Below are 21,096 nucleotides of genomic sequence, written 5' to 3'. Positions count from 1 at the left end.
CTTTTGTGTAATAAAGTTTTATTAAAATATAAAGGAGATAGAAAAGGCTTCTGACATGGGCATCAGAAGGGGGCAGAAAGAGTACCCGCTTGCTAGTGTTAGCAATGAAGTTATATACTCTGCAATGAATCCAAAGAATGTCTGGAGGTTATAAAGACCTCACCAGACCTACTCCCATAATTTACATTTTAAGATAACAGAATTAGCCAAAAGGTTTAATCCAGAGACTGTCCTCAGGCAGGATACATTATTGTTATATAATCCTAAGAAATGTAGAGAAGGAAAAAAAGGTTTGTCCTTTCTTCCTCCTTGAGAATTCCAGACCCCTCTCTCCTTGGGGACCCCTAGACTCCTTATCAACCTGCCTAGGAAATGACTCTCTCAGTGATAGGACATAGAAATCAGGTGAAGAAATAGACAAGTTTGTTAGAGGAATCAGGAGGGGACTGTCTCTATGGTGTTTATAGGATTTTACTTCTCATAGCAATTGTCTGTGAACATACTTGGATGCAATCAGTACTGGTCAGGTTCTTCATAGTGTAGTTGAACCCTTCAGTGCTTCAGAGCCAAAAACTTGAGTGAAGAGTTTGCTCTTGGTCCACAGGGGAGCTACACAAACGTGTTAGAAGTGCCTCTGTGATAAAGTTACGGGACTTGGGGTGAGGTGACTTGAGGCAGGGTAACTCCGAGCAGGCAGGCACAGCAGAGTAGTGAACACCAGGAAGGCTGTCCCTCCCCTGGACGAGGAGCAGGGTCTGAACCTCTGCCGAGCAAATCATACGCCCGAGTCTGGCTCCAGAGTGCTGCTGGTTGTTGAAGAGTGTGCACATCAAGCCTCTCCTCTGCAGGTCTTGCGTGTGGGCCTTTTGCCTGACTGAAGGGATTGGGTTGGCTTGTTTGGGATTGGAAAGGTTTCTTAAGGCCTATGACAGTTCTTCATTTCTGTAGATAATAGTTCAATCAAAAGTGTTTCTGCCTTTATTCCTGATTCTGACAGAATACTTTAATGACAACTTTACAAAATCTGTTTCAAATTTGAAAAAAAATGAGAAAAGCTCTCAGTAGGTTTTTTGAGTATTTTATCAATGGTACTTATAAATTTGGTAAATAATTTTTTTCTTTTACTTCACTGTACTCTTTAAATAAAGAGGCTGCTGTCAAGCAAACTCAGGACTTCAAGCAATTAAGGAATGAAAAGAAAATACTTGAAAAGGAATTTAAGAAGACACAGGTAATAGATCACAGCAGTGCCGCCTGTGTTCGGGTCTTCTCTCCAGGCCTGCTCGTGTCCTCTCTCAGCACAGGGGGTCCCCATCATGCAGAGTCAGAGGCCCCACAGATGCAAGGGCAGTAAGGGGTGCCCCGGGCTGCCCCCGTGCATCCCGTCCAAAACAGCTGCCCTCCCATCCACTGCATACACTGCTTCTGTTTTGTTTTCACAGGAAAGACTTGATGAATTTTCTAAACAGAAAAATGAAAGGGGTGAGTATTCAGTTAATGCTTACTTAAAAATGCTGTTTCAACACACATTATTCTAACTCTTTTCCCCCACATTTTAGAACTGAGACATATTGGAACACAAATTTCAAGTGATTCTTATGGAAGCATCGATAAAAGTGAGTATATTACAAATTTGGTTTTAATCTCTGTGCATTTCTTTCAGTGGTTTGGGAGGTTGATTGTTACTGTCACCTATAATGATGGGGATTCTAGGGCTCATAGATGATTTTTGTTAGAAGAGACCCCTCCTGTTTCCTGTCATGATTAGATCTGTAACCTTGCTGTCGGATAAAACAGTCCAGTGAATGAAAGAGCCAAAAAGCTGGGAGAGGTATAACTTCCACACTTGGCAACAGTTTATCCAGTTAACGCTCGATTTCTTAGGTGCCAGGTATATGGAAGTGGCTAAAGGCAGGCAGGGAGACCATGGAGTCCGAGACCTCCAGGGTGTTTTGGCAGACAGAAGACCTGGGGAAGGCCGGGCGTCCCACGGAGGGTGCGGCTGTCCTCTGGGAGAAGGGTTGCCCCACGCCCTACTCGTTGCCTGCTGTGCCCACCACCACGTGGGTGGAGGCACGATGCGAGAAGTGGAGACCTGGGGCTCACATCACCACTTCCACCTTTCGTGGGACCTTTGGCCGTGTACTTCCCGTCTGTGTGTTTTCATTCTCAGTTTTGAAAAAGGTATGAATTTCTGCTGTGCTAGCTCATACTTTTTTGATAGAGATAAGTTCAAAATGATTAATAAGTAAGTAATGGTATTTTCATGTCATCCATCCATGTTTTTTCCAAATGGAAATTATTAAAAACACGTTTTGTGCAGGTATGTAGTGTGTCTTCAGAAGTCTCCTCTACCTTTTTTCCTTCCTTTATTTTTTTTAGTCTGCAGTTCAAGGCTTCAGCTTAGACTAACAGTTGGCGCATTTCAGCCGCCTGGGCCCCGATTCCCCGTTTGTCATCATCATTGATACATGGTTCCATGTGTCTGTGGCTCTTCCTGCTCCGAGGTGTGGAGACTCTTGCGTACTGGTGCTGCTGAGAGAAAGCGAAGGCTGGGCAGTGCTTGGCTTTGCCAGCTGACAGCCAGCTCTTGGGTTTGGTCGTCTCAGTTTTAGGAGTCAGCCGTTATCAGGCCTCCTGTTTAAAACAGAACCCTCACCCCCTTCCACAGTTGCTCACTAGCCTCACGTTCTGATTTTTCGTCAAAGAACTACTTAATAGTTTTACTAGAACTAGTAAAATCTTTTTTTTAACATATCTTCTCTGTAAGGGAAAGGATCTTGTTTATTTTAATTTTTCCAAATGAAGTCTTTAGGAATCTGCTGATTATTTAGCTTGGAGCTTGATGGGTTTAATTCCCAATGCTTAAGTATATCTTTTAACAGTTTCCTCTGTTAATACTGGACTTCTGAAGGACATTATGAGTTAGAAAGAGCATTGGGCCGGCTTCACTTTTGAAAAGACTGCCTGAGTCCTGTGTTGGCCTGTCTTTCTTTCATGTTCCTTATCTAAAGATGGCAGAAGATTAAAAAAAAAAAAAGAATAGCTAAAAAGTGCTAACAATTATTGAGGAAGGTATAAAGCAGATGGTGGCAATTGGTGATGAAATCCCCAGTCACAGAGAAAATCGCAGCCCTCCAAAAGCAGGCTTTGACTGCAGGAGCCTGGCATCCCCAGACTGGGGGTGGTGTGGGGGCGAGGAGGAACAGTGTGACTGATGGGGTGGGAGGGCTGCTGCTGTCTGGCTGCACGTTGTCACAGGCTGTGACCCAGACTGGCTGCAGGCCACGGCCCAAGTTTAGTCTTCTGATGAGTTAGGACACGGGAGAACCCAGGGTGGCTGTGGGTGTCAGAAAATTGGGTTAATGGTGCCGCTTTGAAGGATAGCTCCCCCTGTTTCCAGAGAGAGAGGTATGTGTGCACCTTGTGGCTCCTCACTGTTCTTGCTCGCTTGCCCTCCTGATGAAGGCATGTCCTGCAGGTTCATGGCACAAGGACCTGCGTTTATTGCCAGAGGAAGAGCACTGTGGATGGAGGCTGAGGAGATGTGCTCTGGCTGTGCGCGGTGCTCCTGTCCTGGGGAAGGGCAGGGACAGGAGAGAAAACCACCAGGAGCGAGCAGGCCCCAAGGGAACAGTGGTCAGTCGTGAGCAGGGAGAAATGTCTCCAGCCCAAGTCGTGTCCTTAGAGAGCATCTGAGGGCATAGCCATGGGCCACTGCTGTGACGTCTGAGTCAGTTCTCTGATACTAAAAACATGATTGTAGAGGTGAACCCCCTGGAAAGGCTGGATTGCTGAGTGGGCAAGTAGAAGATTGCTTTGATGAGCCAAGGGATTTAATTGTGGATATCTCTCAATATGTGGTATAAAAAGATAAGGAAATAAAAGGTGTTAGGGAAAATCTGAGATGTTGGAGTATAGAGCCAGGTGCTGTGATGGTCACCTAGGACTTCCCAGAGCAGAGAACAGAGCTACTGTTTGCAGAGAGAGTGTGATCAAGAAACGATAGAAAATTTCCCAGATCAAGACCCTGATGTGATAGTTACATTAGAAAAGCCTGTCAACTGTAGAGCATGATTTTTATGTACAGTCTCCATCCCTGACTTGTTCAAAGGAAATAAATTTAAAAACAAATGACACAGAAAGATTGAATAGAGGGGGATGGATATAGAAATTGCAGTTCAAGCAAATTCTAACTTGAAAGCAGTCATATAACACAAAGGGCTTCCCTTGTATTTCAGTTGGTAAAGAATCTGCCTGCAATGCAGGGGTCCTGGGTTCGATCCCTGGGTTGGGAAGATCCCCTGGAGGAGGAAATGGCAACCCACTCCAGTATTCTTGCCTGGAGAATCCCATGGACACAGGAGCCTGGCACTATGGGGTCACAAGAGTTGGACATGACTTAGCAATTAAACCAACTGTATAATGCAAAAGAATAATTCACGCCTAGGAATGAATTTGCCTGGATTAAAAGGAACTGTTTAGAATGGTCAGCAGTACAGTTCATCAAGAAGATCCTGCTCTTGTGACCTTCAGGCATAAAAGTGCACTAGGTGAAGTGCCTGGGCATTCTAGGGGAAAGAGCCACATCTGACTTCACGAAAGACTTCAGTGTGTTTGTTAGAAACAGAGAGTAAAAGCAAACAAATGGGAGATGGAATGGGAATAATGACTGCAGGATGGGTGATTTACATTGACTCTCAAAGCCCGGGGATTCTGTGAACTACTTGTCAAACATGCCTAAAAGCTGACTACTAAATAAAAAGCTGCAATCTGAGATTAGGTTATAGATATTTCAAAAGATATTAATAAAAACCTCTCCTACCTCCTTCCTGAAAAACTGGTAACCGAACACACATAATAAACTGCTCTTGGATAACAGAAAAGATAAAAGCTGAAATACTAAGCAGTTTTGGAAATTAACAAAAATAAGGCAGCATTTTGGAGAAGGCAATGGCACTCCACTCCAGTACTCTTGCCTGGAAAATCCCATGGACGGAGGAGCCTGGTGGGCTGCAGTCCATGGGGTCTCGAAGAGTGGGACACGACTGAACGACTTCACTTTCACTTCTCATTTTCATGCACTAGAGAAGGAAATGGCAACCCACTCCAGTATTCTTGCCTGGAGAATCCCAGGGACGGGGGAGCCTGGTGGGCTGCCGTTTATGGGGTCGCACAGAGTCAGACACAACTGAAGTGACTTAGCAGCAGTGGCAAGGCAGCATTTATTAAAATCTTTGAGATATTGCCAGTATTCAGTGAGTGATCCATGGTTGTAAGCGATGTTGTGAGGATATGTGAGGATAGACACAGGGCAGCCTCGGAGGAAGGGTCCCGGAGACACACCCTGTGTGCCAAGTGGCTTCGGTCACATACAACTCCTTGTGACCCCATGGACTGTAGCTCGCCAGGCTCCTCTGTCTGTGGAATTCTCCAGGCAGGAATACTGGAGTGGGTTGGCTTGCCCTTTTTCAGGGGATCTTCCTAAGACAGGGATCGAACCCAGAGTCTCTTTAGGTCTCCTACATTCACAGGTAAATTCTTTACCGCTAGCAGTACCTGGTAAGCCATGCTAGGACGCAGGAATTACCGTAAATGAAGCAAGAATTCCAGAAAATGAATGACTTAAGAAGGTAGCAAAATACAACAGAAACCCAAGGAAAATAGGAGGAAGGAACTGATGAAGAAGGAAACATAAATGAATGAAATAGGAAACAGAGCAGTTAACTTAGGGCCGTTGAAATGAACAGCTGGGTCTCTGCAGTGCTGGTGAAGCTGACCAAGAAAGGAAGGCAGAAAAGCTTCATAGCACCAGGACTGAGGAAGCTGTCAAACTACATCTTGAGAATTTCTGAATTCACAAATTTCAGATTTTATCATGTTTGTAAAATGGACTGTTTTGTAGGAAAACACACTCAGATTGACATAGAGCAGTTGTTGGAATATCCTGAACAGAGAAATAACTCGTAAGAAAGTTAAAAATTAAAGATAATACTATGGAAGCTCTGGATGGCTTGCAGGTGAGCAGATCTTCAGTGAAAACCTGATGTCTTTATTATTGTTTTTGCTTTAGGACTGCTCCTGTCTTGTTCTTCTGACTAGCAGAACCGTGTGCCAAAACTAACTGTGTGCGTGAAAATGCGCACACGTGTCTTCAGCACTCAGAACTGTCACTTAGCAGTGAAGCTGTGAAAATACTAAAACTGTAAGAACTCACATCTGTTAGTAATATAGAATACGGACAAAGTATGACTGAGGATTTATCTCAGGACTACCACAACAGCTGGTTAAGAGGGACATGATAGGGTCATCTCAATTCAGCATCCATTCCTCATTAAAAAAAAAGACGAGATAATAATAGGAAAAAGCACTTCGCACTTGAGAAATGTGAAGCACTGAGAGCCTAGTCGTTGCATCAGAGACGAGGCGAGCCTGCTCCTCCACCCTTCTGTGTCTGCTGGGGACCTGAGCCATGCGCCCGAGTGGACTCACAGCGCAGGAGCTGTCAGATTGCTGTCATTGGAAATGAGGGCACTGACGAGGTGGAGAAAGGAAGATAGCAGTGTTGGAGCTCGGGCGAGCGCTGGTGCTTACAGTGAGGACGCACGGTGGGTCTTCACTAGTCTGTCAGAACAGATGGCATAAGAACAGTCCGTTCTCAGGTGGCCGCAGATCGGTTTGACGCCCAGGGAAGTACCTGAAGGCAGCATGCCTGCCTCTGTGAAGACAGCTTTAAAACCACTGAACATGCACACAAATGCTGTGTTCCTGGATGTAAACAGTGAAGGCATAGAGATGGGAATTTTACCCCCATGTATGTATAAATATATATTCTTAAGACTGGATGGGGAAGGCTTATCAGAAGCAATAGACCCGTAATAACAATTTAATCCTGAGCCAGGGTCATGCTAGCACAGATACTGAAATATAGTTACAAGGTTGTTGTGATTAAGGATGCGTGCCATTCATGTGGACACTGACAAGTCAGTGGAGTAGGCAAGTCTAGAAACGCTGTCCTCGGAGACGCCTGGCGTTTGATAAAGGAGGCGTCTGTCACAGGGTCAGGGGAAGGCGTGTGGTTCAGCCGAAAGGTTTTCAGACCAAGTCCCGAAAGTGCCAGGATGTAGGCTGTTTTCTGCTTGCTGGTATCGGATAGTTCTCGTGTCAGACTGGAAGTAATGAAGGCGCTTAGCTGGAATAGGCATAGCTCTGGTTAATAGCCTCTGTAAGAACAGAGAAGGAACTTTCTTGTGTATTTTTTTTCAGGTTCCTTGTTTGCTGCTTTGGGTATTTGTAATAAGCAGAGATCCTGGTCAGGTCATTTAAGCAAAGGGTGTCATGGTATTTGGAAGCAGGCTTTGGGTGGGTTAACTACAGTGTAGATAAACTACTTGATTATAGAACTTTGCAACTTGAATATGGATGCACCTCACCAGCGACTGGCTAATGTGGGTCAGGAGAGGCTGGAAATGCCCACATTTCCCAAGTTCTGTACATTTGCCCCGTTTGTCCTGGTCCTTTTTCTGTGGAATTAATTTATTCATTATGGAATTCTACTATAGATGTAGTTTGCCATTAAATAGGGCTGTCCTGTTCCAAAATTTGTGATTCCTTGGAGATATTTTAGTTTAGAAGATTGATCTTTTTAACTTCTCTAGAACTGGATTAAAGATTTCAGTGTTTTCAAGACATGATTCTGTTTAATAACCTCAAGTGAGCTACAACAGAATTTTGAGGTGACTTGAAATTACCAGGTACTTAATAATTATTTTCAGTTAAATATTAAGTAATGTGGCTTGTCTTTTTATATGTATTTGACACAAACTATTCATATTTATATTTTGATGAATGTTTTTTGCTTGGAACATTTTGAGGAATTTGTATTTTTAATGTTAAATTTACTTTAAAACCACAGTGTGATATTCTTAATGTTATATGACTTTCATTTAGTTACAATTGTCCTTTGCCTTTCAACTTGAACCAGTGATTCTTAACCACTTTAGAAATTCAGACCCATTTGAAAAAAATTTTCAAAAATTACAAAGCTCTCACTTTGCTTATATAGACGTAGATGCTTCCTTCTGTGTGTCTGCTCACGTGGGTGACTCTCTCTCCCTCTCCATATGTCTATACCCGCACGTTGATCTCCTCTCATTTCCCCTTAAGGCCATAAAAGAATTTCCCAAGACCCACGAAGCCCCTAAGTTAACTACCGCCTGGTCACCTCTGGTGGCATTTCTGATGACCTCATGGAACTGAGCTGATACTGTTTCTTCTGTGTAGAATCTGTGGAGCGGTGATCTATACCGGTCCCTCTAGCTGGGCTTCCTCCCTGCGCTCCCCAGTCACGTCACTGTCTGTGGAAAATGCAGAGACCAGAGATTTGTTTGTCATGTGCGTGCATAATGGAGGTGAAGACCTTTCCCAACAAGCACGCTGGGTTTTCTGAGTCCTGCCCTGTGTGCTCCGCACCCTCCAAGCAAAACCCAGGCTTGTGTTCAGCCTTCAGTCAACATGCTTTCACATTAGTAGCCAGCTGAATTGTGTTCAGTGATGGAAGGAAGGGAAGGGGGTTTAAGTTACCTAGTTTTCTAATTCCCTGATAAATCCCGATTTCCCAGGAGTGTGTTTTGGCCTTGGGCTGAATGAGCCAAATGACATGACTAACACTTGCCTCTCTTCCACAGGGAAGGTAAAACTGCTTCTGAAGGAGCTCTGGCTGTGCATCAACACCACACACAGACTCCCGGGTGAGGCTGGCAGATACATCCCAGGTGAGGGGGAAGCTTCCAGAGCTTCATTTCATACAGCAGCAGCGGTGTTTACTGTGGACGTTGTACGTCTTTAGTTTTTAATTTCTCGAATCTCTCATTGAAAGAGTGAAATAAACTGAGATGGGCGCTTGCCATCATCCAAAACCCTGTTCCTTCCAGCATGATTTCTAGTCTCGTTGAATGCGTCTGGTTTTGAATTTTGTAATAGCTGCTTCATCAGGGAACATCCACTGGGAAACCAGAAGGACTCGTAGAGGGAGTGTGTGTGGCTGGTGCAGGTGGAGACGGGGTTTCACCGTTTCCCTGCCCATGTCACCTTCCCTGGATTCCTTTAATTCTGGTGGCTCAGATGGTAAGGAATCTGTCTGCAATGTGGGAGACCTGGGTTCGATCCCTGGGTCAGGAACATCCCCAGGAGAAGGGATTGGCTATGCACTCCAGAATTCTTGCCTGGAGAATTCCATGGACAGAGGAGCCTGGCGGGCCCCAGTCCATGGGGTTGCAAAGAGCTGGACCATGACTGAGCGACTCATGCTTCCACTCTCATTTTTTTCTGCCTTTAGTTGCCCCTGCTCTGGCAGTTACGGATCTTTCCTTGTCTCCTGACCCTTTTGGAGAGTACAGATCATTGGGTAGAAACCCTGTGGGTTGTGGCATGTTTTCTTGTATTAGAGTGAGGCTGTGTATTTTCCACTAGAGCTCCTAGTGTGTGCTGGGGAGAGAGCGTGTGGTCGGCCTTGTCCTGGGGGCTGTTAACCTTGATCTCTGTGGAAGGTGATGTCGGCCCGGTTCCTCCTGTGAAACTGCTGTTGCTTCTTGACTCAGTGACCACCCCGAGGGAGGCGCTGTGACATGGCACATATCTGTTTCTCTCTAGCCCTGGCCCACTGATTTTAGCTCTGCTGGTACATCTTGTAGGCTGCGATTACTACTTTGTCAAATAGTGGCTTTTGCAATTCCCTTGTTTTCCTAAAGGTATTAACTGCAATTCTTCTGTAAGGAAGAACTGTCATTTTTCTCCACTCACTCATTCATTCACTTTGCATTCACTTCTGTCAGTGTGGTCTCATAGACACTTGTTTTATTCTGTGCATCATAATCCGGTACTTTCACTAGTCATCTTACCGCTCAGGTTGCCCCAGGTGCAGTCACTGGGACCATCTGGGCCTCTTAGGCATGTCCGTCTTTACATCTGGTTCTGCAAACTGTCTCGGGCTCAGCTTGTCTTTTTCCCTCCCCAGCCCTGTAATCAGCCACTGCTCCAGGGAGCCCTGAGGCCTTCTACGAAAGGTGTTTTTGTAGCTTTCATATATTTTTATAGCTTTCAAATATGACAAGTGGTTGTTTCCAGTTAATTGCCAGGACACAGTATTTTTACTAACAATTAGCATTGCTGTTGTTCACCAAAATCAAAACCCAAAGAGAACCGGCATTTCATAGTAGCTTTCAGTTGTGTTACAGTGCAAAGTATTTCTGTGACGTAGTCAGGTTCCTTAGAGTATTGTACAAATACTTTCATGGGGTGGAGGTGAGAGTTGCTCAGTTGTGTCCGACTCTTTGTGACCCCATCGACTATACAGTCCATGGAATTCTCCAGGCCAGAATACTGGAGTGGGTAGCCTTTCCTTTCTCCAGGGGATCTTCCCAACTCAGGGATTGAACCCAGGTCTCCTGCATTGTAGGCAGATCTTTACCAGCTGAGCCACAAGGGAAGCCCTACATGGAGTAGGCCTGGTATAAGTTGATTTTAGAAGGAGAAATTTGTTTCTTGTCGCCTTGTGGCAGAAGGCTGTTTCTCCCCAATACTGCTGACTTCCCAAGAGAACGAGTGTGTCATCGAGGCCTGTCACCTTGGCCACGGACGGAAGCTTTGGCAGGCATACCCTGCTGCCCGTGGACAAAGGCATCTCACCCTTTCCCCCGGCCGTCTTCTCGTTTACTTGTTGAGGGAAGCGTACTTTGTGGAATGTGTTTAAGTTTTATAGGATATTCTTTAGGAAGGGATTGTTGGCTTTTAAAAATGTTTCTACTTGGATTTAATACAAGCATTTTGAAGTGTTAAAATAGGTGGTTTTTTTTTTTAATTGATAACTGTAAATAATTTGATATTCACTTTTTTCCCCTTGCAGAAAAACCTGCCCGAGAATACTGCAGATCCATAGAGTTCGGGGAAGATGGGGTGCCCCCTGCAGCAGGTGGCAGTCCCATCCGCACCTCAGCAGTGCAGACGTGCCTGGCAGAACTGTCCATGGAGATTGAGGGTGACTTCTCTGCCTGTGAGGATGTGGGTGGAGCAGCAGGTCGCGACAACGGCCTCTCTCAAGAGGACACGAGTCCCAAGGCTGTGGCGTGGAGGAGCGAGGCTCAGGGCCCTGGTTTCGACGAGGACCTCCAGGCTGCGGTCGACTTCTTCAGGCTGCCCCCGCCTCTGCTGTCCCCAGTGCCCTCCCCGCCGCTGGCATCGCCGCCTCACCTGGGTGTCTCACCCTCTCTGTTTGCACCTGTGAGTGGACACTTTGCACTGGCCTCCCCAGGTGGCCACCTTGTCCACCCTGACGTGTGAGCGCGTTCCGCATAGTGTCAGGGAGGAAGCCGGGAGTTCGTGAGGCACGCCACTGCCCCGGGGTCCGTATCTTGTACTCACACAAGCGCACACACACGTGCGCACATGTCGTGGCCTTCGTTGTGTGCTGGGGGTGCATTGTTACTGTCTTCATCTGCAGTGTGTTTTAAGTCTCCTGTGGAGGACTGTGTCTTAGTTGTTTACTCTTATCTTTAGACACGTAACAGGGATGGAATGAGTGAGTTACACAGGTGTTTGCCTGGAGTGTTTCAGAGACAGAAGGTCCGTGTATGGCATGCACGCCTGTTAACTTAGGTTGCTGCATTCTCCACCTTCATGCAATGAATTCATCATCTCTGTATATTTGCAGAATGGTTTATGTAATTTCTTAGGAAGTTAGTCTTTTTTTTCTCTTTCCTTTTTATTGTTTAAATTGTGAAAATGATAGGGGTCACAAAGAGTTGGACACAAATTAGCAACTTTCACTTCACAACACACTTACTAGGAGACTTGGAAAACACAGAACCAAATTACATATAGGGGAAGTTAGTCTTGACAGAGCAGATTTGCATGCTTTTTGACTTAAGGAAGAAAGAAATTAATGGCTCCTTTGAATCACTTCATTTAGGAACCGTAATGCATATCTGTTATGTTCTGGACATGATGCTGGACACTGCGGGCACAGAGGTGACAGGACCTGGTCACTCTTGCTTGGGTCCTGGGTGCTCGCCCATGAGGGCGCCGTGGTGGCGTCTGCGTTGCCGGGGGCTGGGTTAGGGGCTCACCCTGGTGGAAGGCCGGCGTACACCTAGTGGGAGAGGCCCCCGGATGCTGGCGTCTGGCCGGCCGTGGAGGAGGTGCCGGGTGTCTGGTGCTGTTTACAGAGGTGTGGCACTCTGGACACGGGGAGCGTGCACCCAGACCAGACCCAAGCCCATGTGAGTCTTCAGGGCTTGGCATTTTCTCCTGACAGCATGGGGAGCTGTCAGTGGGTCCAGAGAAGTGGACCTAAAGGTCGGGTTCCACGTGAGAGTTTCCGTTGAGTTGCGGTGGGGATGGGAAGAAAGTGGGAGACTCCGGGGAGAGGCAGGACCGTTGACTGGAATCTTGGGATCACCAGTGTCCTGCGTTCTTGACCCCTGGACCCAGTAGCCGCACTGGAGTTAACTGATAGACACTGGTTTGGAAAAGGTCTCCAGGCTGAGAGAGCAGCGAGCCTGGTGAGATTTGCAGTGTGGCTGTGAGAGGAGGGGTCGGCCAGGGATGCTGGAGACAACACAGAGAAGAGCCTCTCTGGGTGGGAAATGGTCCACCTTAGGGGTGGGCAGGCCTTCCCTGGGGGTGCCGGGGGGCAGCGGGGGCCTGGGGCCGGCGGTGTCACGGAAGGTCTCCGGAAGAGAGGGGCTGGTTGGGAGTCGAGGAGGGCTTTTAGAGCAGACATGAAGGTCACGGGCCATGGGGAAGGGGAGTAGTCCGTACACGGAGGGGAACTTGAAGGGTCCGGGGATAACTGCAGCTGGGGTGCGGCCTCGGTGAGAGGTATGGGCAGAGGGGCTCACAGGGCAGCCCCTTGAGCACGGGTCGGGCTGGGGGGACCGGGAGGGGCGAGTGGAGGTTGAGAGGACAGCTGGGCGGCTGCCTGCAGTGGGTCTTCTGAGTTGAGGACGGTTCACAGTCAGGACAGAGCAAGCCCTCAGCTGCGAGTGCAGCAGCACCTGGACGCCTCTTGGGGAGCAGCAGTGAGCGTGTGTGGAGCGCTGGGGGGTTTCTCTGAGGAGAGAGGGGGAGGGCCCTGGCTCCCCGACCCCCGCCCACCTACCCATGGGGCGCCTAGGGTGGCCTGCCTTTCTCAGACGCTTCCAGAGCGTGTCCGTGTCCAGTGCATTGAATCAGTAACTGTGTAGTTGGTTTAAGTGGTATTTAACTGATGGATACAATTCCTTTGTTTTTAAGGAACCCTTTGGAGAGGGTGCCAACTCCAGCGATTATGAGTCAGCCCCATGTAGGAACTCGGAGCCTGTGTCCAAAGAAGATCCGCCTGAGGCCCAGGACCGCTGTGGCTTATCTGGAGAGAAGAAAGGAGCTGGAGCCTGGGAGGAGCAGCCCCACACCCACGAGGCCACCCTGGCTCTCAGTGCAGGGACCACGCTCGGCTTTGGCACCTTCGCAGCAAACCTGCGGGAGCCCGCAGCTTCATTCGCCTTTGCTCGGGAGCAGCTCTGGACCGTGTCCTCTGAGCTCGGGAGTGGGAGAGAGAAGGGCGTTGTGGACAAGCTGGGCACACACAGAGAGGTCGGACAGAAGGACAGGTTGGTGCCCACAGTGTGGACACGTCCCAGAGCCCCGGGCGGCGAGCCTGCTGAGACGCTGTTGGGCGGCCTAGCTCGAGAGGAGGGCACGGCTCATGGTCGGTCAGACCCGCGTCCCCCTCCCCTGGGACTGCAGCCGCTCAGGGAGCCCAGGGCACCTGATGGGAAGACCCTGCTGTCCCCATGGATCGAATCACCCAAGTTAGAGCTGGCCAGGTGGACACTCATTGATGGAACTGCTTCTGAATCGGGGCGGCAGTCAGCCTCTGGTCATTTCCAGGGACAGCCTAGAGCCTTGGAGAAGGAAAGAGGAGCCACGCAGGGGTGTGTTTCAGAAGGGCCCCCCACCCCAGGAACCACGGGGCTCAGCCTGGGAGATGCCTGGTCTTGCTCCTCGGCCTCAGGCGCCTCCCCTTGCTGTGGCCACCCCCCGTCTCCCTCGGGGCTGGAGGATGGCGGTGGTCCCGCCATTCCCCCTGCAGTTGGCCCTCCCCGCCCTTGTGGCTCAGAGCAGACCGCGCCCGCTGCCGGGGTGACTGCGGTGGAGGTGCCCCCCGAGCCCCCGGGGTGCTCCTCAGGAGGGGCCCGTCTCGAGAGCAGCTTCCCGACTCTGAGCACGTCGGGCACGTCCGATCCTTTTGGTCAGAGGAGCGGCCTGCTGGGATGCGCAGCCTTTGTGAAGGACTTGAGTGATGCCCGCTTGCTCCCGCAGCCTCAGTTCCCTTCACGCTCATTGTTCCCCCCGCGCTCAGCGTTCCCAGGAGCCGCTGGCATTGGGCTGGCTGCTGGGCAGGCACTGAGAGTGGAGCTCGAGCCGGCTCGGACAGGTTTCAGAGCGTCGCCGGGGCCTGTGTCCAGCTTGGTCAGGAGCGGCTTCGGCTTTGGCAGGAGCGCTTCCTGGCACCACAGTGACCTCTTGCGGCGGGGCAGTGAGGCGAGGCCCCGGGCCGTATGGTCCTCAGAGGGCGGCGGATCGGCGTCCGTGTTCACCAGTGAGGACCGTGGTCCCGCTGCTCCCCGGGCCCCCACGTCCGTGCTGCCCAATCAAGTATCAGTGATCACCAGGCAGGCGCGGCCTGGCCCCGCGCAGCCTGCCCGCCCAGAGCCCCCAGACGCCCGGGCCAGCTGGCTGGCGTGTGGAGCGCAGCATGGCGGGGAGAGGGGGGACACGAAGAGCAGCGCCCGGAGCCCTGCCTCAGGAGCCCCCGCCTCCTGGGGAAGGTTAGATTTTGATGCTCCAAGTGGTTCTTTCCCAGTAGAAAATTCCCATCATCCTACAGACTGTAAATCCTCATTCTTTTCTGAGAACATCCCGGTCCCAAACCGGGATGCTGTGACAGGCGCCGCGGTGCAGGAAGAGGCGCAGAAGCAGAGCCCTGGTCTCCTGGCCACAGGCGTGGACACGGCCAGCTTGGATGTGGATAAATGTCCAGACACGGACCTGACTCTCTCCAGAGGTTTTCCTGCTGGAGACGCAGTCAGGTGCCCTGGGGCGGCTCTGGCGGTTTCACAGGCCCCACCTGCCCTACAGCGTGGCCTGAAGGAACGCCTGCTCCTGGAGTCTGAGAGTCCTGGCTGCGCGCCTCTTGAAGGCCTGGGTGCTGCCGAGACCGCATCTCCACGCCCTGCCCCGTGCTGTTACAGCGGCATCCGGGAGGCAGGCGGAGGCGACACCGAGGTGGAGGAGAGCGAGGCGCCCAGCAGCAGCGAGGGGGAGCCCGAGCCCGACCCCGCTCCGGAGCCGGACCTGCACAGCGCCCCCAGGGCCCGCGGGTGGGGTGCAGGGCCTGCAGAGGCTGGGCCTTCCATCGAGGTGGGCTCCCTGACCTCAGCTCTGCAGGACTTCAACATCAGCACGCTGTCTGAGATGGACAGACTGTCCACGTCCGAGGTCGTCATGTTTCTTGAAAGCTGTCAGCTGAGAGATTATAGTTCAGCGGACTCCGTTTCAGAATGTTCTAGCAAAGGAACACTGAATAGAGGAATGAAAGAGGAATTGAAGCCCAGTGGACCATCAGGAGAAGGGTATGGAAGTCAGCTCTGTGAAGAGGAAGCACTGGAGACCTCTGAAGAGTGGGTGGAGTCGGAGGAAGACGACTGTCCTTTGCGGGGTCAGCTCCCTCGCTGCTCCCTGGAGACGCTGTCCGAGGTGCTCACCAGGCTTGGGCAGGAGCTGCAGGCCAGCCAGGAGGACAGCGAGGCGGAGGAGGCCGCGGGGCTGCTCCTCTTCAGAGGGCCTGAGAGCGCGACGGCAGAGCACCTCCAGCAGCAACTTCCACCTCTGGACACAGCCATCACCGCCTCACCCACGCCGAGGGCCAGCGCACACACTCAGGGCGGGTCTCCCACCTGTGCTGAACCTGGCCGCGAAAACACGCAAAGCACTCCTGAGGGCCGCGTGGACGCGGTAAGGCCGGCGGGCAATCAGGAAGAGGTCCAGTCAGAACCCGAAGAGCCCTCGGTCCCCAACGCTGACCCGGGGGCGGGGCCTGGAGAGGTGAGGCTCCAATGTCAGATCTCCACGGTGACCTCTGAGGTCATCAATGTGCTCATCAACAAGGATCAGAACCTAGTCATTGAGAAAGGGGACAACTGGACCATCATCAACGGGGTGACGCTCATGCCGGAGCTGGGCCAGGTGATCCTGTGTGACACCCCGGAGGCCGCCCCCCTTTCCACCCATCCGGAAGAGCTGGCAGCTGGTTTCCTTTTGGTTCCTCCCGTGGAGAGGTCTCCAGAGGCTGGTCGCCCCGGCTCACCTCTTCAGGAGCCCCAATGTGGCCGCAGTGCGGCTGGAACCCAGGAGGATATCTCAAGCAGCGGGCAGAGTGGTAACTTTGATAAAAGTCGTTTGCGAAACAGACCCGTTAAACCCAGCGTGAGGATCAGCTCCGAGATATATGATCAGAACTTCGAGTCGCAGGCTGCTCCGTTCGATCACACTTACTGTAACTCGAAACTGGAGCCACTGGGCAAAAATAAGAATCGATCAAAGGTTTCAAACAGAGACCAGTCCAACAAGCCAGTCAGGACTCCGGCATCAGGCCGTGTTGAGACCATTGAGCGCGAAGTCTCTCCGTCGTTCTCAGGGGACAGAGGTCATGGAAGACCCCAAAGAAGTCACACGCACACCATCCTGGCCACCGCCGACACGTCCACACCCGCAGACTGCTGCGTGGACACGCTGAGCAAGATCCGGCAGGAGGTGGGGCCCCCGTTGCCCCCGCTGCTGGCCCCCCTGATCGCCACGCCGCCGAGGACGTCCCGCCTGGCATCTCCCCTCATCTCCAGCTCCAGCCCCTCCTCTCCACTGTCCCCACTCTGCCCAACGTCCCCGTCGTCCGAGCCCCCGGCGCCTCCTGTGACGTCCCCGCTGCCAGAGGAGCCGGGGCCCTGCTCTCCTCTGTGTGCCTCCCCGTCGCCGTCGTCTGCGCCGGCCGGGGACAGGGTCTTGTCGTCCCCGCTGCAGTTCTGCGCAGCGACCCCAAAGCACGCCCTCCCAGTGCCCGGCCGCCTGCCCCCACTTGCACCCGCCCATCCTGCGGTGGCAGCGCCCCCGGAGAACTCTGTGAAGATCCTGGACACCATGTACCCAGAGCTGTCCGCCCGGGCCCGCACCCTCAACATCCTCAAAGGGAACATCCAGCTCACACGTGGCCCTCCGGCGAACCGTAAGGGCCTGCCGGGGCCCGTGGGTGCCCTCGCAGGCTTCCAAGCCATCGCTTCCAGCTCCACCGCCTTTGTGAAGGCAGGGGGCAGCTCTGGCAGTGATGGCAAGCAGGACAAGGTGGGCGGCCTGGGGCCTCCGCAGGACCCGGCTGGGAAACGGACACTATCTGCCAGTGCACCGAGGAGCGCCAAGAGGCTGCGCCTGGACAACGGGTCCCCAGAGCCGGAGCCCACCCCAGAGGGCATGGGCTGCAGCCCCTGGACGGACCTCCCCCAGGCTGCAGCCCCAAGCACAGAGGACAACAGGCATCCTCTCCCGGCCTCGCAGTCCCCCTCCAGCCCTGAAGAAACCGCGGAGTCCCCCGACAGAGCCATCACAGAGGCCCTGAGAAAGATCGGGGAGGCGACCTTTGACCTGTTACCTGTCATCCGGAGTCACGTGTACGTGGGAAACGTCTCCACAAAGCCGGTGATGCGAGACCAGGAGAAGGACGTTGTCTATGAGTTCAGCACCACAAAAAAGGTACGCGGCTCCACTCAGAGAGCGCTGGGATTGCCCGTCCCCCGACCCAGGCTGCCTGCCACCAGCGAGGGGGGCCCTGAACAGAAGGTCCTGTCCCCAGACACAGGCTGCCTCCTGCCAGCGAGGGGGACCCTGAATAGAAGGTTATTGTCCAGGATGGACAGTCACCCCTGTAAGCGTCAGGACCTGTGCTCTATTTCTAGCCAGGAGTTTGTGCATCTGAGAAGCGGTCAGACATTGGAGACTTGGTGGTCTATATTCACTAGATGAGTTAAAATTTTAAAGGGAAAAAAAGGTGCCCGTCAGGACTTAAATTGCACAGTTCCTGTTGGTTCTGGCATGTTTAATGGCTCAAAATGGTTTGCCTCAGAGCATCAGTTGCTCTGTAATAGAGCCCTTTTGTCAGTAGTGTCACATACACATTTGAGAATTTTGAGAGAGGGTTAGTGTGTGGGTCTCCCCCTCGCCCCCCACACTTAATGCAGGTCACCAGTCAAATAGGAACACACGCTTAGTTTCAAGAGGAGGTGGAGAGAGAAGTGTGTAGGTTTGCATACAAGGTTTCTTAGGACTTTGCTAGGTTATTATCTTTTCCATGTTCATGTTGATAGTGGGTGGGTGACTTCCAGTGTCCCTGGATTAACATTATTGGTTGTCTGTATATGCCTGGAATCACAGTGGTATACATGTTTATTGTTCATTTCAGAAAGCATAAAGAGCAATGCAGGTAACTTTGGAAGGATGTTTATTTTCACGTGATTGAGTATATCAGGTTATTTAGTACTTCTTTACCTGAGTAAGGAAACTGTTACCCAGTATTCTAACATCTAAACAGGATAAATGTGTAGAGTGTATTGCAGTTCAGAAAACAAGAATGGCAGTAGAATTAGAGTGGATTTCATACACAGAGATTATTTTAGTAAAAGCCAAAAAATAGCAGCTTGTTGGAGTGGCAATAGTGACGAGCATCAAGAGTTGGACCAGCCATAGGCCCTGTGCCCTGCTGACCTCTGCTGAACTGCCCGTCTGCTCGCTGGGGGCCCCCTTCTCCGCAGAGCCTCCCGGCTTCCCTGCTGAGGGGTTACTGCAGTGGCAGCTGGCCTCTGTCCGAGACAGTGCCCCTTTTATTTTTCCAGCTTTCCCAAGGACTTGATTTTGTAACTTGTAGCTGTTCCATAGTAGGCTAACGATAAATATGAATGTACATTGCCTTTTTGTTTTTTTTTCCCCCCCAATTCAGCATTTAGCAGAGAGCTTGCTTCACTCTATCCTCTCAGAGCTGAAGAGTCAGAAGATGTCCGTGGAGCACAATTACATCCACGCGCTCTGCAGGGTGTACGTGGGGGTCTGCCGGCAGCTGGGTGATCTGGAGAGGGCGCGCCTCTTCTGCTACGGCCTGCTCAAGGAAGGTACTTGTGGGTGGTGGCGGTCTAGCCTCAGAAGCAGGGGCTTGCTCTTTTACCTGCTTACACGTGCCTCTGGATTTCCAGCTGAGTTGCTGCTGTGTGTCTTTTGTGCATCTCCCTGGTTTGCAGTGGGAGGATTTACGTGACTGACGCTTGCCTCGGTCAGCACGTACATCCCTGCTGTGTGTGGGAGGGCCTCTCCCCACTGCCTCTTGGTGGTATTCCTTGTGCAGCTGCTTTGGAGTCAGACGTGGTCGACACAGAGGAGGGAGTCATTGTGACGCAGCAACTGCTCTGCTGTGTTCCTGGCTGGAAATGGCAGAAACTGGTGGAGTCACAGGCTCACGAGCAGTTTCAGGGAGATGTGGGGAGGAGTGCTGCCCTTCGAGTCTTTCCCTTCAGTGCTGTGTCTTCAGTCTGCTGATGGGGAGCAGACGGGCCTCGTTCTTTACATCAGGTCGTCAGGGAAACATTTAAATAGCAACGTGATACGAAATGCAACTGAGTATCGCATCCATCCTATCTAGATCGCAGAGGCTGATAACCTTGTGTCACCACAATGTTTATGGGACTTTTGAATCGGGATGAACCTGCCGCGTGTAGACTTGTGCGTGAGGCTGCTGTGTTGGTTGCCCACTTTGTTTTTCTTTATTTTTTCAGTCACTGACTTATTAGCAAATAGTTACAGGGTGTACATAAGTGTGAAGGCTTTGATGGTGACCCGGCCCAGGTATTGGTACGGCCTTGCAGTGGTGCACGCATGACCATGACCTCACGGGAGTACCCAGCAAGTTTCCCGGTGAGGGCGGCAGGGAGGAGAGCCCTGCGGGGCGGCCAGGACCACCTGGGTCTCTGTTTCTTCCTCAGATGCACCCAGCACACTCTCCCTTCCGGATCTTTGTAACCGTTTCTCTTTTGGGAAGTGTTTCTCTCTCTCCACTAGATGCTGGTCAGACTGTTCCTTTCCCTTTGTTGTCTCTTCTCCGCTAGATCCCGTCAGAGTACCGGTTTTGTTTTTCTTGTTCCTGTTACATCCTCTCCCTGGAAAAACGTGTTGTGTGCTCCCACTCAGTGTCTACTGAATGAACGACAGGTACAGTGGAAGGTGGCTTTGAGCGAGTCTCAGGCCTGGGACGCTTTCTTTGTCAAAGTGACTTGTGAGCTTTGATGTGAAGACAGAAGCGAGGGAGAGAATTCCAGGCGGAGGGAACAACCTGTAATGTCTTGGGACAAGAGGAAGTGTGACCGGATAAGCAGTTTCCCGAATAACACGTCAAAGTAGCCTAGAGAGTGTATGCTTTGGGTTACTCTCCTTCCAAACACGTTGCAGCATTAGATAAAATAGAACAGAGAAAAATGAAAAAGATATGACTTCATGCCAAACAGGATACAGATATTTGTGTTGACTGGTATAACCACTTGAAAACACTTAGTTTCTTATAAAATTAAACATTAATTTATCATCGTCATTGTTCAGTTGCTAGGTCATGTCCGACACTCTGGGACCCCATGGGCTTCAGCACACCAGGCTTCCCTGTCCTTGACCATTGCCTGGAGTTGGCTCAAATTCATGTTCATTGAGTTGGTGATGCTATCTAATCATCTTGTCCTCTGTCATCCCCTTCTCCTTTTGCCTTCAGTCTTTCCCAGCATCAGGGTCTTTTCCAGTGAGTCACTTTTTCCCATCAGGTGGCCAAAGAATTGGAACTTGAGCTTTAGCATCAGTCCTTCCATTGAATATTCAGGACTGATTTCCTTTAGGATGGACTGGTTGGATCTCCTTGCAGTCCAAAGGACTCTCAAGAGTCTTCTCCAGCACCACGGTTTGAAAGCATCAATTCTTTGGTGCTCA

General features: G+C 51.0%; 1 protein-coding gene across 3 annotated transcripts in view; it reads left to right on the top strand.

The window, feature by feature from the left end:
- The window catches only part of ICE1 (interactor of little elongation complex ELL subunit 1), a 63,940-nt gene that overhangs the window by 23,951 nt on the left and 18,893 nt on the right, over positions 1-21,096 (top strand). For 2 of the 3 annotated variants that reach the window (XM_070357751.1, XM_070357753.1), the window contains 7 exons: positions 1,149-1,231; positions 1,443-1,482; positions 1,560-1,616; positions 8,688-8,774; positions 10,904-11,277; positions 13,291-17,838; positions 19,079-19,247. In XM_070357751.1, the coding sequence (XP_070213852.1) occupies positions 1,149-1,231; positions 1,443-1,482; positions 1,560-1,616; positions 8,688-8,774; positions 10,904-11,277; positions 13,291-17,838; positions 19,079-19,247 (5,358 nt within the window). Of the gene's footprint in view, positions 1-1,148; positions 1,232-1,442; positions 1,483-1,559; positions 1,617-8,687; positions 8,775-10,903; positions 11,278-13,290; positions 17,839-19,078; positions 19,248-20,234; positions 20,342-21,096 lie in introns of those variants that run through there. The other variant, XM_070357752.1, reaches the window with a different exon arrangement.

The sequence above is a fragment of the Bos mutus genome, chromosome 20 (assembly GCF_027580195.1).
Source record: "Bos mutus isolate GX-2022 chromosome 20, NWIPB_WYAK_1.1, whole genome shotgun sequence".
NCBI classification, from domain to species: Eukaryota; Metazoa; Chordata; class Mammalia; order Artiodactyla; family Bovidae; genus Bos; species Bos mutus.
The sequence above is the reverse complement of the archived record's forward strand: the minus strand, read 5'-3'. Positions and strand labels throughout refer to the sequence as shown.